The 15,546-nt window shown below is 38.0% G+C and overlaps 1 protein-coding gene across 6 annotated transcripts in view; it reads left to right on the plus strand.

Annotated features, from left to right (window-relative positions):
* The window catches only part of ABCC9 (ATP binding cassette subfamily C member 9), a 147,751-nt gene that overhangs the window by 26,602 nt on the left and 105,603 nt on the right, over nt 1-15,546 (plus strand). For all 6 annotated transcript variants that reach the window (XM_032287599.1, XM_032287614.1, XM_032287591.1 and 3 more), the window contains exons 9-12: nt 1,658-1,810; nt 2,730-2,885; nt 4,884-5,018; nt 6,807-6,969. In XM_032287599.1, the coding sequence (XP_032143490.1) occupies nt 1,658-1,810; nt 2,730-2,885; nt 4,884-5,018; nt 6,807-6,969 (607 nt within the window). The remainder of the gene's footprint in view (nt 1-1,657; nt 1,811-2,729; nt 2,886-4,883; nt 5,019-6,806; nt 6,970-15,546) is intronic.

The raw sequence follows: 15,546 nt of genomic DNA on the forward strand, positions 1-15,546 counted from the left end.
AATTATACATTGATTGTTTGATTTAATGTTTATTGCAGTCCTTTAAATAATTTTTATGTATGAGGGGTGGCTGAGTCACTTTTTTAGAGGCATGTGACCAATAATACTAGCAATGTGATTTGTAATATTGTACATTTCTCTTTTCTTATATAATGAAAACCATCACCCTGCTTCACAATGATCAGGGCAAGTAACATTATTAAATTTTATTGGTTATTATGTGAGTATATTGGGGCTATATAGTATAAAATACTATATATTTACTATTATAAATACATAATCTTTTATTTTCTATTTTTAATAAAGACTACATTGTAAACTTCCTAGTTTCTTTCTAAGGTAAGTATTAATTGCCCTGGTTCCACAGGTAGAAACTATTTCCAGATGAATCCATTTTCATTTTCTATTCTCTCAATCTGATTTCCTGTCCTCTTTCTATCACCTATTAAAGTGTTATGCAGTTTGAGAGCTGAAGTTAAATATTGCCTCTTCAGTGAAGCTTTTTCTGATCATCCTAGTTGAAATTTGACTGTCCTTGAGAGTCCCTTAACACACTCTTTACTTTATGTTGGCACTTACTGAAGCCTATTACTTAGAGATATGCTTATCTTCCTAGTTGTAAGCTTGTGAAACAATTATGGTGAGCCATTCATATTTGTGTTCACAATGCTTAGCCCAGATTCTTGTACACATTAGTGTTCAATTATAATTGAAATAAACAGATATTTTCACCATTGAATACACTTTGGTAATGTTTTGTCCCTGCTAGCCTAATTACATACAGATACCTAAATTTCACATAGAGTTTATCCATTACCCTTCTCTTTCAGACAGGTAAGCCATATGTTTTGCTGAGAACAAATAGGACTTGCACATTTGTATATATTCCCACAAAGAAGAGGAAGGGACCGGAAGTAGAATTCTACTAGGTCTGAATCATAGAAAATAAAGAATGTCCAAATTGACATAATGTACCTAGTCAAATGTTCTTTTCTTCTTTTCTAACAAACAAGCTACCATATGCTATTGTTACAAACAAAATCAATTTTGGATATTGTTATGCTGAATTCAGTCATGTTCCTACTAAAAATTGTGTAAGTCATGTTTTGTTACTGGAAGTATTGCATGGGTGATATAGCCAAATTACCTATTTTATAATTTATTATTTTATTAGTATAAATTAAGATATAGGAAATCAGAAAAAGTCAACTGGGAAGAATTATTTTAAACTAATAAGGCTACCAAAATTGTATTTTTTGTCCCATTGGTCGTGCTGACCAGCTATCAATTTTATAGCTTCTACTTTCAAATTAGAGGGTAAACTAACTTGTTTTTTTATTTATTGCTTTCTGTTTTAATAAGGGATGGTATACTTTTGCAGGAAATGCACTCTAATCTTTTAAAAATAAATTTTACCTTTTTTTTTCTTCAATTAGGCATTTCCATCACTCATTAATCAGTTGGGGATTTTATGGGTTTACCTGGTTTATGTTTATATAAGCCAAAATTGCCTTTCTGTAGCTCATTTCACTGCTGTATTCTAAATACATTGAGTTTTTATATTTAAGTACTATGCATATTTTAACAAATGCAAACTGAACACCTGGTCTATCAAAAGATGAGTTTTAATTTGTCACTTTTTTTCTTTTGGGACAAGAATTCAGATACCCTCTCATCAAAGGAATTTCTTGAAAACGCTTATGTTCTAGCAGTTCTTCTCTTCTTGGCTCTTATTTTGCAAAGGACATTTTTGCAGGCTTCCTACTATGTAACCATAGAGACTGGCATTAACCTCCGTGGAGCTCTGCTGGTACGTAAAGGCCGTGAATAATCTTTGTTTCTTAAGAATGCTATATACCATTCAGTATTAAGAATAGCAGTAGCTTCAGTTTGTTTTTTCATTCCACTTTCATTTTGGTATTACAAAAACAACATTTCTATAATCTACTTAATGAAAGAAACATAGAGCTATTTAATAAATCTGTTGAATTAAAAATAACTTTAAAATAATACATTAAGAAAAACATTTTTAAAATTTTACATTTACTTATCTGTTTCTGTTTGTTCTAGAGTTTAATGCATCTAGAGTTTAAGCATTGTTCATGCTTAAAGTTTAATGCATCTTTTTATTATATCACTAGAAAAAAAAAAGTCTGTATTTGGTTGAGGACTGAAAATAGCTATACTGAAACAGAAATAACTGTAGTGGGCCAAGCACGATGGCTCACGCTTGTAATTCTAGCACTTTGCGAGGCCAAGGCGGGCAAATCATGAGGTCAGAAGATCAAGACCATCCTAGCTAATACAGTGAAACCTTGTCTCTACTAAAAATACCAGGCATGGTGGCACATGCCTGTAATCCCAGCTACTCAGGAGGCTGAGGCAGGAGAATCACTTGAACCCGGGAAGCGGAGGTTGTAGTGAGCCGAGATATTGCCACTGTACTCCAGCCTGGGTGACAGAGCGAGACTCCATCAAAAAAAGATAGAAAGAAAGACAGAAGACAGAAAGTTAGAAAGAAAGAGAGAGAGAGAAAGAAAGAAAAAGGAAGAAAGAAAAAGAAAGAAAGAAACTATAGTGGTTGATTTAAGAAGATGACCTTATAGAATTGTTCTTTTTTTTTTTTAAATGTTTGCTATTTATTTTCAATGAAAATAAATAATTATAGTGTCAATTTTAAATTTAGAGCTTTATGTATTCTTCTTCTTCTTCGCCTTTTTTTTTTGTAGGCCATGATTTACAATAAAATTCTTAGGCTCTCTACATCTAACTTATCCATGGGGGAGATGACTCTGGGGCAGATCAACAACTTAGTTGCCATTGAAACTAATCAACTCATGTGGTTTTTGTTCCTGTGTCCCAATCTATGGGCTATGCCTGTTCAGGTAAGTAGATCAATATAAGTAAGAGTTTTGTTTGCACAGGAAACAAAAAGCAGTTAAAATGTTTAGCTCCATAAAAGGTATACGTATAGTGTTTGAATGTGCAAATATTACACTCTTTTATAGAAAAGGAAGCTGAGACTCATAAGTGTTATAGCATAGGTTAAGAAAGAGGAGTTTGAAATTATACTGCTTGACTTCAAATATCTGCTGTACCCCTCATTTACACAACTGCATAACTCCTCACAGCCCTAGTTTTCTTAACTGCAAACTGAGTACTATCTTTCTCATAAAGTAGTGGGGAATTGTCAAGGTTAAATAGGTTAATATGTCTGTAACATCTAGCATAGTGCCCAGCATTTTCTGGGCATCCAGTAATTGTTGTTAGTATTATTGCCTTGATTTATGAAAGTCGCAGAGCCACAGTTTGACCCCTTTCATTTTGGGAAGCTATTTTATAGCATTTATAAACGAGAGCAATTGCTTTAATCCATCCCATAGTTTCAATAGCTAGTATATTGCAACATGTTAAACTGCATAAAATGGTAGGAACAGTGACAAACTGGAGTGCTATTTAGCTATTTCCTATGTAAAATAACATTTTAGTAAAGACACATGTTTTCTTGTTCCCCTAACTGGGTAAAAATGGCAAAAGAAATATATTCAGTTTTTTCTCTGTATAAGCTGGACATTTAAAATTATCTTAACTTTTGCATTCTGTAGATGAAGCTTAAGCTCTAGATCTTATTTGATACAATCTATCATCTAAGTCCCTGTGTCCCACATTTATTAAAGTGCAAAAGTAATAGGATGCTAGTTTTTAATTTATTGTTTGCCTTTTCATTTTTAAATGGAAAACCAAGGCAAATAAAACTATATATTATGCACAGTGCTTGGCACAAAGTAAGATTTAAGATATACTTTGTCTCATTTTATCAAAATGTTCTTATAGAAAGGATAATTAGGTAGCTGCCTTGGTGGTATAATTTCAAGTGCACCAAAAATCTCTGAATGACTACATCATGGATGATCTTAAGGAAATTTTTGTTTTCATTGGATTTTCCAAACTACCTAATTAGCTAGGCAGTAAACGTGTCATTGCCCCAAGAAAACTGCTATTAAGGTATTATCATTGGCATAGAGGCATAAATTATATACTTGAATTGCTTGGATACAGTTCATTAGTTGATATTTTGAACCATGATAAGTTGAACTGCTGAGCAAAATATATATATATATATATATATATATATATATATATATTAGAAAGAGAAGATAGGATTGCAAGGTTAAATTCTGAGTTTTTAAAGGAGAAAAAAGACAGTGGCAAACCAGAGAGGATAGGTCTGAATGGTTTCGCCCTGGGTTTGGGGAAATAACTTTAAAGAGAAGTATGTTAAAATAGAGTACCAACTTTAGCTTTTTAACAGTTTTAGTTAGAGCCAGGCTTCCTGACATTAAGTGGCATCTGGAGTCATAAGGAGGTGAGGAGCTCGGCTCATTCCTTTAGTCCACAGACAGCCATCCTCTACTCACATTATGCTGCTCACTGCTTTCAATCCTCTCAGCCTTGAAAAGCTATTACAATTCCAAGAGAATATAGAATGTCAAATTTATGGTGAGTGGCAGCATTTTCAAGAAAAATTATATGCCCTTTTAAAAATCTGAAGACTGCTTTAGAAGGTCAGAAGCATCGTGGGACCACTTTGCAACTTCATGCAATAAATTGGTTTGACACCAGTTGTGCAGATTATAACACTAAAAGTACATTCCTAGCACTTAGCTTTCGCCAAATAACTCATAGCAAAACCCAACTGTCACAGTTGGGCTGACTTGGTTAGTTCTGTCCCTCTAGAGAACCCTGACTAATACAGTTGACTTCCAAATAAACTTAATATGATAATTAAGAAATACTATATTTGCATGAAAAGTTATATCCTTTCATGCAATGGCTCCCACACCCCCATTCATTTTCCCTTTTCCATGTGTTTTTCTCTCTAGATCATAATGGGAGTGATTCTGCTCTATAATTTACTTGGATCAAGTGCATTGGTTGGTGCAGCTGTCATTGTGCTTCTTGCGCCAATTCAGTACTTCATTGCTACAAAGTTGGCAGAGGCTCAGAAAAGTACACTTGTAAGTAACATCTTTCAGAAACTTAATTAGAAAAATTGAGAAATGCTATTTTAATTTAATAGTATAGGAAATTAATGCATACCACTCAGGATAGTTTGGAAACAATTGTATTTCACTTCAGTTCTTCAGCAGCAAATGTGGATTTTCCATGTTGCAAAAACAATTTTTAAAAGTGGATTGGAAATTTAAAACTTGATGACCGTAGATTCAAAATACTAGAATCACAGTTCCTGATGTTTTAAAGTACCATGAGGTGATGAGGCTTTCAGTCTTCTTAGATCACTTGTCTAAAGAATCTTCTTAAGCATACTTTGACTCTATTGAATGTTAGTTATTGACATGCAAGAAATGGATCGAGGTACAAGGGAAGGGTCAAGTTTGCTGCTTCTGAAATTATATTTTTCTAAAGTAGACTCAAACCATGTGAGGATCTATGGAGTCACACTGACATGTTTTAGTGGCAGCTGCTCTTGCTGAAAATGTTTCTGGTCAACTTGGCAAGCAAGAAAAAGCCCAATTATTGACCCTTTCTGGCTTCAATTTGCCATGAAATTATTTTATTTGAGCACAAATGTGCTGCTTTTAGAGAAATATTTGCAAATAATAAAATTGTTGACAGCATGTTTACAAATAAAGTTTGATTAAATGTGAGCAAGGCTGTCTGTAAATCAGGCATAAAATGTGGAGATGCTACCACTGACGGGATTGTTTCTCATTTGTGTTTCTACTATGACAAGCAAGTTGCATGTGATACAAGTGGTTTTTATCACTTGTTTTTCTGCTGCTTTGGGTAGGTTACTCATTATTTCTGTTGGAACCATCTATCCCTTTGACTCCAACACACACGTACAGAAAGGTGTGGAAGAGGAGCTTAGGAGAGCTATGATTCCCAAACATCTGTCTTTTGTTTAGCTATTCATACCATATTCATTCACTCATTGAACAATCATTTGATAGGCATTTAAGACTCTGTAAAAACCAAAAGTTGAACAAAAACCAGGCTGTTTGCTACTTCTGCTTTCTCCCATCTGTCTTTTGACCACTCTACTGCCCCTTTTGATAGTTAATTGGTCATACTGTACCTTGCTAGTAATTCTAGTATTACATGTCATGATGAAGGAAGCTGAAACAGCTAGCTAAATTGAAGCTTTTGTATCTGCTATGAATCTCTCTACAATTATTTCAAGTTGTTAGTAAATCTAACTTAGGCCTTAATAAAGAGCTTCTAAAGAAGTATGTGGAAATTTCTTGATAGCTAAGATAATAGGCTTAGTTTCAATAGCTGTTATGAAGATGCAATATGAATGCACTTAACTCCGTACCTTCATATTTTCAAATAAGAAGCCCGTTAACTTTTCTTAAATTTCTTGTTTTTCTTCTTGTAAGTATGAATGGTAAAGTTGATGGGTGAAGAAAATGAGTTAGATGTTAGGAGCCATTATAAGTCTCCTTATTAGTTGTTTAAATTTATGTCTGTATTATCTGCAGATATGATTAAAGGAAATCATGTGAAACTTTAGAAAATTGCTTTTAGCCTTTATGTAAACCTAAGCAACAGAGACATATGTGTTTTTAAGTGGAAAGACATTTTGAGTCCATCTCATTAGACTCTTTGTTTCATGAAGCACAAAGGGTTTAACTACTTCTTCTGGGAATTTCACAACCTAGTTAGTGAGTGGCAGGGCCAGTCAGACGTCTAGATCTCCTTAATCCCTGTCCATTACATGGTCCTGCCTTTCTGATTCACTTGGATGCAGCTGGTATTATTTTTCTTCCTTTGTTTTATAGGATTATTCCACTGAGAGACTGAAGAAAACAAATGAAATATTGAAAGGCATCAAACTTCTAAAATTGTATGCCTGGGAACACATTTTCTGCAAAAGTGTGGAGGAAACAAGAATGAAAGAACTATCTAGTCTCAAAACCTTTGCACTTTATACATCACTCTCCAGTAAGTTGCTGTTTCTCTGAGAACAGGTAACATTAAGGGCAACCAGAGAAACCCATGGTCTATTAGGTTTAGATTGTGATCAATGAAACATTCTAGTCATTCAGGGACACCCATTTATTTTCTAAACGCGTGCTATCCAATAGCCACTGGCTATACAGGGCTATCTGTTTACGTTTAAAGACCAAAGTAAGCACAGGTTTAGAGTCAAGTAGACCTGAATTTGGTTCCTCACAACTAGTGTGCCCTTGGCTATGTTACTCTACAAACTGAAATTCTTGGTTTTCTTCATCAGTAAAATGAAGATGATGATGATAATAGTAACTAAATAAAACCCTTGTATCAGTTCAATTAGGATAAATAGTTGGTTTTCAGTAAAAATGTGTTTCCTGAAATTGATTTGACTGTGCTACTATTGATCTTCTTATCCCCAAAGACCCTTTAACTCTTTTCCCATTTATCTCAGAATATTCACAGGTAAGGCTCGTGGCCACAGCTTTTACCCCGAGAAAACTTTGCCACAAAATATTTCCCTTTTATTATCATTTAGTATCACTCTAGGATATCGACTTTGGAAACAAAAGACATTATTCTATTTGTAGCATTCTGTTTTTAGTAGTGGTGTTTCCATTTACAAAATATAGTAACTCTGGATCACTAAAAATGTCAAATCCTAGAAAACATAGCATTCCTTTTTTTTTCTTTTTTTTTGAGGCAGGGTCTCGCTCTGTCACCAGGCACCAGGCTGGAGTGCATTGGCACAATCTCGGCTCACTGCAACCTCCACCTCCCGTGTTTAAGCCATTCTCCTGCCTCAGCCTCCTGAGTAGCTGGGACTACAGGTGCGGGCCATCACACCCAGTATTTTAGTAGAGACAGGGTTTCACTGTGTTGGCCAGGATGGTCTCGATCTCTTGAACTCTTTCTTGATCTGACCGCCTCAACCTCCCAAAGAGTATAGCATTCTTATGTGTGTTGTTAACTTTTTTCTTGAACAGCATTGGCTGAAGATTTATTTGATGAATCCAATTTTTTCCTAAATAGATGATCCAGATGATTGTGACAATTCTCATGTTAGTTCTGTTTAGAAATAATTCCAAGAACAGTTTTTACATTTTATTTTCAAATTAAAAATTAAACAGATTTGCTTTAGCCTCAAAGAGCATGTTTATGTAAAAATAAATGAGTACTGGTAGTGAACTGTACTTTTTTCTTCTAACTGGGAAAGGGTTAAAAATATTTGCTGTTTTTAACCTGTCTCCTTGAGAGCTTATGATACGATATTTCCTTGAAGATTGTCTAGAAACATAGCCATTTTTTAAAACTGAGGAGAAAAATATATCATTTTCAGGTGAAGGATGCCAAACTTCATTCATATAAAACCCTTTCTTTTCTTTTTTTTTTCCCCCATTTATTTGTTTTATTGCATTTTAGGTTTGGGGGTACATGTGAAGAACATGCAAAATTGTTGCATAGGAACACACGTGGCAGTGTGATTTGCTGCCTTCCTCCCCATCACCTACATCTGGCATTTCTCCCCTTGCTATCTCTCCCCAGCTCCCCACCCCCCACTATCCCTCCCCTATTTCCCCCCAGCTGACCCAAGTGTGTAGTGCTCCCCTCCCTGTGTCCATGTGTTCTCATTGTTCAACACCCGCCTATGAGTGAGAACATGTGGTGTTTGATCTTCTGCTCTTCTGTCAGTTTGCTGAGAATGATGGTTTCCAGGTTCATCCATGTCCCTACAAAGGACCCAAACTCATTGTTTTTGATGGTTGCATAATATTCCATGGTGTATATGTGCCACATTTTCCCTATCCAGTCTATCGTCGATGGGCATTTGGGTTGGTTCCAGGTCTTTGCTATTGTAAACAGTGCTGCAATGAACATTTGTGTGCACGTGTCCTTATAGTAGAACGATTTGTAATCCTTTGGATATATACCCAGTAATGGGATTGCTGGGTCAAATGGAATTTCTATTTCTAGGTGCTTGAGGAATCGCCACACTGTCTTCCACAATGGTTGAACTAATTTACACTCCCACCAACAGTGTAAAAGTGTTCCTATTTCTCCACATCCTCTCCAGCATCTGTTGTCTCCAGATTTTTTAATGATCGCCATTCTAACTGGCGTGAGATGGTATCTCAATATAGTTTTGATTTCCATTTCTCTGATGACCAGTGATGATGAGCATTTTTTCATATGTTTGTTGGCCTCACGTATGTCTTCTTTTGTAAAGTGTCTGTTCATATCCTTTGCCCACTTTTGAATGGGCTTGTTAGTTTTTTTCTTGTAAATCTGTTTTAGTTCTTTGTAAATTTTGGATATCAGCCCTTTGTCAGATGGGGAAACTGCAAAAATTTTTTCCCAATCTGTTGGTTGCCGATTCACTCTAATGATTGTTTCTTTTGCTGTGCAGAAGCTGTGGAGTTTGATTAGGTCCCATTTGTCTATTTTGGCTTTTGTTGTCAATGCTTTTGGTGTTTTGGTCATGAAGTCCCTTGCCTACACCTACATCCTGAATGGTTTTGCCTAGATTTTCTTCTAGGGTTTTTATGGTGTTAGGTCTTATGTTTAAGTCTTTAATCCATCTGGAGTTAATTTTAGTGTAAGGTGTCAGGAAAGGGTCCAGTTTCTGCTTTCTGCACATGGCTAGCCAGCTTTCCCAACACAATTTATTGAACAGGGAATCCTTTCCCCATTGCTTGTTTTTGTCTGGTTTGTCAAAGATCAGGTGGTTGTAGATATGTTGTGTTGCCTCTGAGACCTCTATTCTGTTCCGTTGGTCTATATCTCTGTTTTGGTACCAGTACCATGCTGTTTTGATTACTGTAAACTTGTAGTATAGTTTGAAGTCTGGTAGTGTGATGCCCCCCGCTTTGTTCTTTTTGCTTAGAATTGACTTGGCTATGCGGGCTCTCTTTTGGTTCCATATGAAGTTTAAGGTGGTTTTTTCCAGTTCTGCAAAGAAGGTCATTGGTAGCTTGATGGGGTTAGCACTGAATCTGTAAATTACTTTGGGCAGTATGGCCATTTTCACAACATTGATTCTTCCTAACCATGAACATGGAATGTTTCTCCATCTGTTTGTGTCCTCTCTTATTTCATTGAGCAGTGGCTTGTAGTTCTCCTTGAAGAGGTCCTTTACGTTCCTTGTTAGTTGTATTCCTAGGTATTTTATTTTCTTTGTGGCAATTGTGAATGGAAGTTTTTTCTTGATTTGGCTCTCTTTAAGTCTGTTATTGGTGTATAGGAATGCATGTGATTTTTGCACATTGATTTTGTATCCTGAGACTTTGCTGAAGTTGCTTATCAGTTTCAGGAGGTTTGGGGCTGAGACGATGGGGTCTTCTAGATATACAATCATGTCATCTGCAAATAGAGACAATTTGACTTCCTCCTTTCCTATTTGAATGCCCTTTATTTCTTTTTCTTGCCTGATTGCTCTGGCTAGAACTTCTAATACTATATTGAATAGCAGTGGTGAGAGCGGGCATCCTTGTCTGGTGCCACATTTCAAGGGGAATGCTTCCAGTTTTTGCCGATTCAGTATGATATTGGCAGTTGGTTTGTCCTAAATAGCTTTTATTATTTTGAGATACGTTCCATCGATACCTAGCTTATTGAGTGTTTTTACCATAAAAGGCTGTTGAATTTTGTCAAAGGCCTTCTCTGCATCGATTGAGATAATCATGTGGTTTTTGTCTTTGGTTCTGTTTATGTGGTGAATTACATTTATAGACTTGTGTATGGTGAACCAGCCTTGCATCCCCGGGATGAAGCCTACTTGATCATGGTGGATAAGCTTTTTGATGTGCTGTTGCAATCGGCTTGTCAGTATTTTATTGAAGATTTTTGCATCTATGTTCATCATGGATATTGGCCTGAAGTTTTCTTTTCTTGTTGAGTCTCTGCCGGGTTTTGGAATCAGGATGATGTTGGTGTCATAAAATGATTTGGGAAGAATTCCCTCTTTTTGTATTGTTTGGAATAGTTTCAGAAGAAATGGTACCAGCTCCTCTTTGTCTGTCTGGTAGAATTCAGCCGTGAACCCATCTGGACCTGGGCTTTTTTTGGGTGGTAAGCTCTTCATTGCTGCCTCAACTTCAGACCTTGTTATGGGTCTGTTCAGGGTTTCGGCTTCTTCCTGGTTTAGGCTTGGCAGGAGGCAAGTGTCCAGGAATTTATCCATTTCTTCCAGGTTTATTAGTTTGTGTGCATAGAGTTGTTTGTAATAATCTCTGATGATGGTTTGAATTTCTGTGGAATCTGTGGTGATATCCCCTTTATCGTTTTTTATTGCATCAATTTGGTTATTCTCTCTTTTCTTTTTTATTAATCTGGCTAGTGGTCTGTCTATTTTGTTGATCTTTTCAAAAAACCAGCTCCTGGATTTATTGATTTTTTGAAGGGTTTTTTGTGTCTCTATCTCCTTCAGTTCTGCTCTGATCTTAGCTATTTCTTGTCTTCTGCTAGACTTTGAGATTTTTTGATCTTGCTCCTCTAGCTCTTTCAGTTTTGACGATAGGGTGTCAATTTTTGATCTCTCCTTGTTTCTCATGTGGGCACTTATTGCTATATATTTTCCTCTAGAGACTGCTTTAAATGTGTCCCAGAGATTCTGGTATGTTGTGTCTTCATTCTCGTTGGTTTCGAAGAACATCTTTATTTCTGCCTTCATTTCATTGTTTATCCAGTCAACATTCAAGAGCAAGTTGTTCAGTTTCCATGAAGCTGTGTGGTTCTGAGTTAGTTTTTGAATTCTGAGTTATAACTTGATTGCACTGTGGTCTGAGAGACTGTTTGTTACGATTTCCATTCTTTTGCATTTGCTGATGAGTGATTTACTCCCAATTATGTGGTCAATTTTAGAGTAAGTGTGATGTGGTGCTGAGAAGAATGTATATTCTGTGGATTTGGGGTGGAGAGTTCTGTAAATGTCTATTAGGTTTGCTTGGTCCAGGCCTGAGTTCAAGTCCTGGATATCCTTGTTAATTTTCTGTCTGGTTGATCTGTCTAATATTGACAATGGGGTGTTAAAGTCTCCCACTATTATTGTGTGGGAGTCTAAGTCTCTTTGTAAGTCATTAAGAACTTGCCTTATGTATCTGGGTGCTCCTGTATTGGGTGCGTATATATTTAGGATCATTAGCTCTTCTTGTTGCATCGATCCTTTTACCATTATGTAATGTCCCTCTTTGTCTCTTATGATTTGTTGCTTTAAAGTCTAATTTATCAGAGATGAGAATTGCAACTCCTGCTTTTTTTTGCTCTCCATTTGCTTGGTAAATCTTCCTCCATCACTTTATTTTGAGCCTTTGTGTATCCTTGCATGTGAGATGGGTTTCCTGGATACAGCACGCCGATGGGTTTTGTCTTTTTATCCAATTTGCCAGTCTGTGTCTTTTGATTGGGGCATTTAGTCCATTTACATTTAGGGTTAATATTGTTATGTGTGAATTTGATACTGCCATTTCGGTGCTAGCTGGGTGTTTTGCCCTTTAGTTGAGCTGGTACTTGTTTTTCCTTTATATGTGTAGAGCCTCTTTCAGAAGCTCTTGTAGAGCTGGCCTGGTGGTGACGAAATCTCTGAGTACTTGCATGTTCCCAAAGGATTTTATTTTTCCTTCACTTATGAACCTTAGTTTGGCTGGATAGGAGATTCTGGGTTGAAAGTTCTTTTCTTTAAGGATGTTGAATATTGGCCCCCATTCTCTTCTGGCTTGTAGGGTTTCTGCTGAGAGATCTGCTGTGAGTCTGATGGGCTTCCCTTTATGGGTAACCCGACCTTTCTCTCTGGCTGCCCTTAGTATTTTCTCCTTCATTTCGACCCTGGTGAATCTGACGATTATGTGCCTTGGGGTTGCTCTTCTTGACGAATATCTTTGTGGTGTTCTCTGTATTTCCTGGACTTGAATGTTTGCCTGCCTTGCTAGGTTGGGGAAGTTTTCCTGGATAATATCCTGAAGAGTATTTTCCAGCTTGGATTCATTCTCTTCGTCGCATTCGGGTACGCCTATCAAACGTAGATTAGGTCTTTTCACATAGTCCCACATTTCTTGGAGACTTTGTTCATTCCTTTTTACCCTTTTTTCTCCAGTCTTGCCTTCCCATTTTATTTCATTGAGTTGATCTTTGACCTCTGATATCCTTTCTTCTGCGTGGTCAATTCGGCTGTTGATACTTGTGCATGCTTCACGAAGTTCTCGTGTTGCGTTTTTCAGCTCCATCAATTCACTTATATTCCTTTCTATTTTGTCCATTCTCGTTAGCATTTCGTCAAATCTTTTTTCAAGGTTCTTAGTTTCTTTGCATTAGGTTAGAACATGTTCTTTAAGTTCACAGAAGTTTCTTCTTACCCACCTTCTGAAGTCTGATTCTGTCATTTCATCACACTCGTTCTCCATCCAACTTTGTTCCCTTGCTGGTGAGGAGTTGTGATCCCTTGTAGGAGGAGAGGTGTTCTGGTTTCGGGTGTTTTCATCCTTTTTGCGCTGGTTTCTTCCCATCTTTAAGGATTTATCCACCTGTCGACTTTGTAGTTGCTGGCTTTCAGATTGGGTCTCACATCTTTCAGATTGACTTTCTGTTTGTTGACGATGAGGTTATTTCTGTTTCTTCGTTTTCCTTCTGACAGTCTGGCCCCTCTGCTGTAGGTCTGCTGAGGTTCACTCCACTCCCTGCTTGCCTGGGGTTCACCTGCAGCAGCTGCTGAACAGCAAGGGTTGTTACCAGTTTTCTTCTTCTGCTATCTTTGTCCCAGAAGGATACCCGCCTAGTGTCAATCTGATCTCTCTTTTATGAGGTGTCTTTTTGGATATATAGGGGTCAGGGAGCTGCTTGAGGAGACGGTCTCTTCTTTATAGGAGCTCAAATGGTGAGCTGCAAGCTCTGTTGTTGTTCATTCAGAGCTGCTGGGCTGGTACTTTTAGGTCTGCTGCAGCAGAACTCATAAACTGCTTTTTGTTCGCAGGTGCTCTGTCCCAGGGATTTAGGGCTTTATTTATGAGTTTCCGTTATGCTGCTGCCTTCTTTTTTTTTTTTTTTTTTTTTTATCTTCAGACCTGCCCAGCCCAGCAAGGAGGCAGCCTAGTCACTGTCGGCCTATAGTAGCTTTGCTGAGCTGCTGTGGGCTCCGCCCCGCTGCCGAGTGAACTTCCCTGCAGTCCTGTTTATATGGGTGTAGTTAGAACTGCTTTGGCGATGGTGGCCCCCCTCTGCTGTGGCGGGTTGCCTTGGCAGCGGACGGCTGCCTCAGCAATGGCGGGTTGCCTTGGCAACGGCAGGCTGCCTCGGTAATGGCGGACGCCCCTCCCTCACAGAGCTGGACCGTCCCAGGTTCAGCTGCGCTTGCTGTGAAACTCTCAATCCAGAGTTTCTGGTTGCTGTTCTTTTGTGGGGGTGGGGCCAGCCGAGCCTGATCGCCTGGCTCCCTGCCTCAGAGCCTTTTTTAAGTTGGTGTTCCAGTCGCCTGTTGAAGAGGCGCCGGGGTCTGTTTGTTTTCCCTTGCGGCCACTCACTGCGCTGGCTTAAACAGCGGCACTGAGGTTTGTGGCGCCTTTTTTTTTTTTTTTTTTTTGCCCTGGAATCTACTGTCCTGGTTCTCTGCTCAGTCCCCTTTTTGAACTGGCGTATGGGCGACTTCCCGTGGCTCCAATCGCCAGCCAAAAGGGCCCCCGGACCGGTGTATTTTGTACGGAGAACCGCGGCTCCGGGGTGCTGACAAAGCAGCTGCGCGGGGCAAAGCAGAGGCGCTGGCCGGCACAGCCGCGCTGGCCGAAACAGCCGCGCTGGCGACCATGGAGCACCTCCGCCCGGGAATTTCCTAGTCTGTGGGCAATAAAAACGCGGCGTCCACTCACCCTCTGCACTTTCACTGGGAGCTGCAATCCTGAGCTGTTCCTAAACGGCCATCTTGGATGTCCCCCCAAAACCCTTTCTTTTCAACATACTTTCAAGAATTTTAAACACAGAGTTCTTTCATCCCCAACTCTAACTTTTAAAAGCAACTGCTTCAAAAATATTGTTTTCTTTTTCTCAAAGTATGACTCTGAGTGTTCTCATGAATAACAGGGTTTATGTTAGTATAATTCACACAAACTTAGCAAAAGTATTCCTACTAATATTTGATTTGATTTGATTTCTGTGTCACTTTTGCTCATCTTTGTTGTACCCAAGACCTTTAACAACTTAAAGTTTTAGAAGTTTGTATATTGTTTCTTCTTGAATCATAAACTCCTTTAAGGGTTGGAGATTATAAACATTTCTTTTGTGAAAAAGATTTAGAGAAAATATTTGGTTTATGTAACCCCTTTATTCTAGCCCTAATGCTTGATGCATTAAAAATGAAATTGGAAGGAATTTTATCTTCCAGCAATGCACCACTAACATGGTGTCAAAATGCTAGAAGACAGGAAGATCGAGATTCGCTTGCTTATATTTTACTACTCTAAGCTGGTGGCCCCTTCAATACATCCTTCTCTTCAAGGACTGAAACTCTCAGGAGAAGGTTGGAGGCAGCCAGAAATACGATAACAACAACGAAGATATATTGACAGTATCTTTAGACAATTATTGCCA

This window comes from Sapajus apella, unplaced genomic scaffold, assembly GCF_009761245.1.
Source record: "Sapajus apella isolate SASKATOON/1434 unplaced genomic scaffold, GSC_monkey_1.0 scaffold2, whole genome shotgun sequence".
NCBI lineage: Eukaryota > Metazoa > Chordata > Mammalia > Primates > Cebidae > Sapajus > Sapajus apella.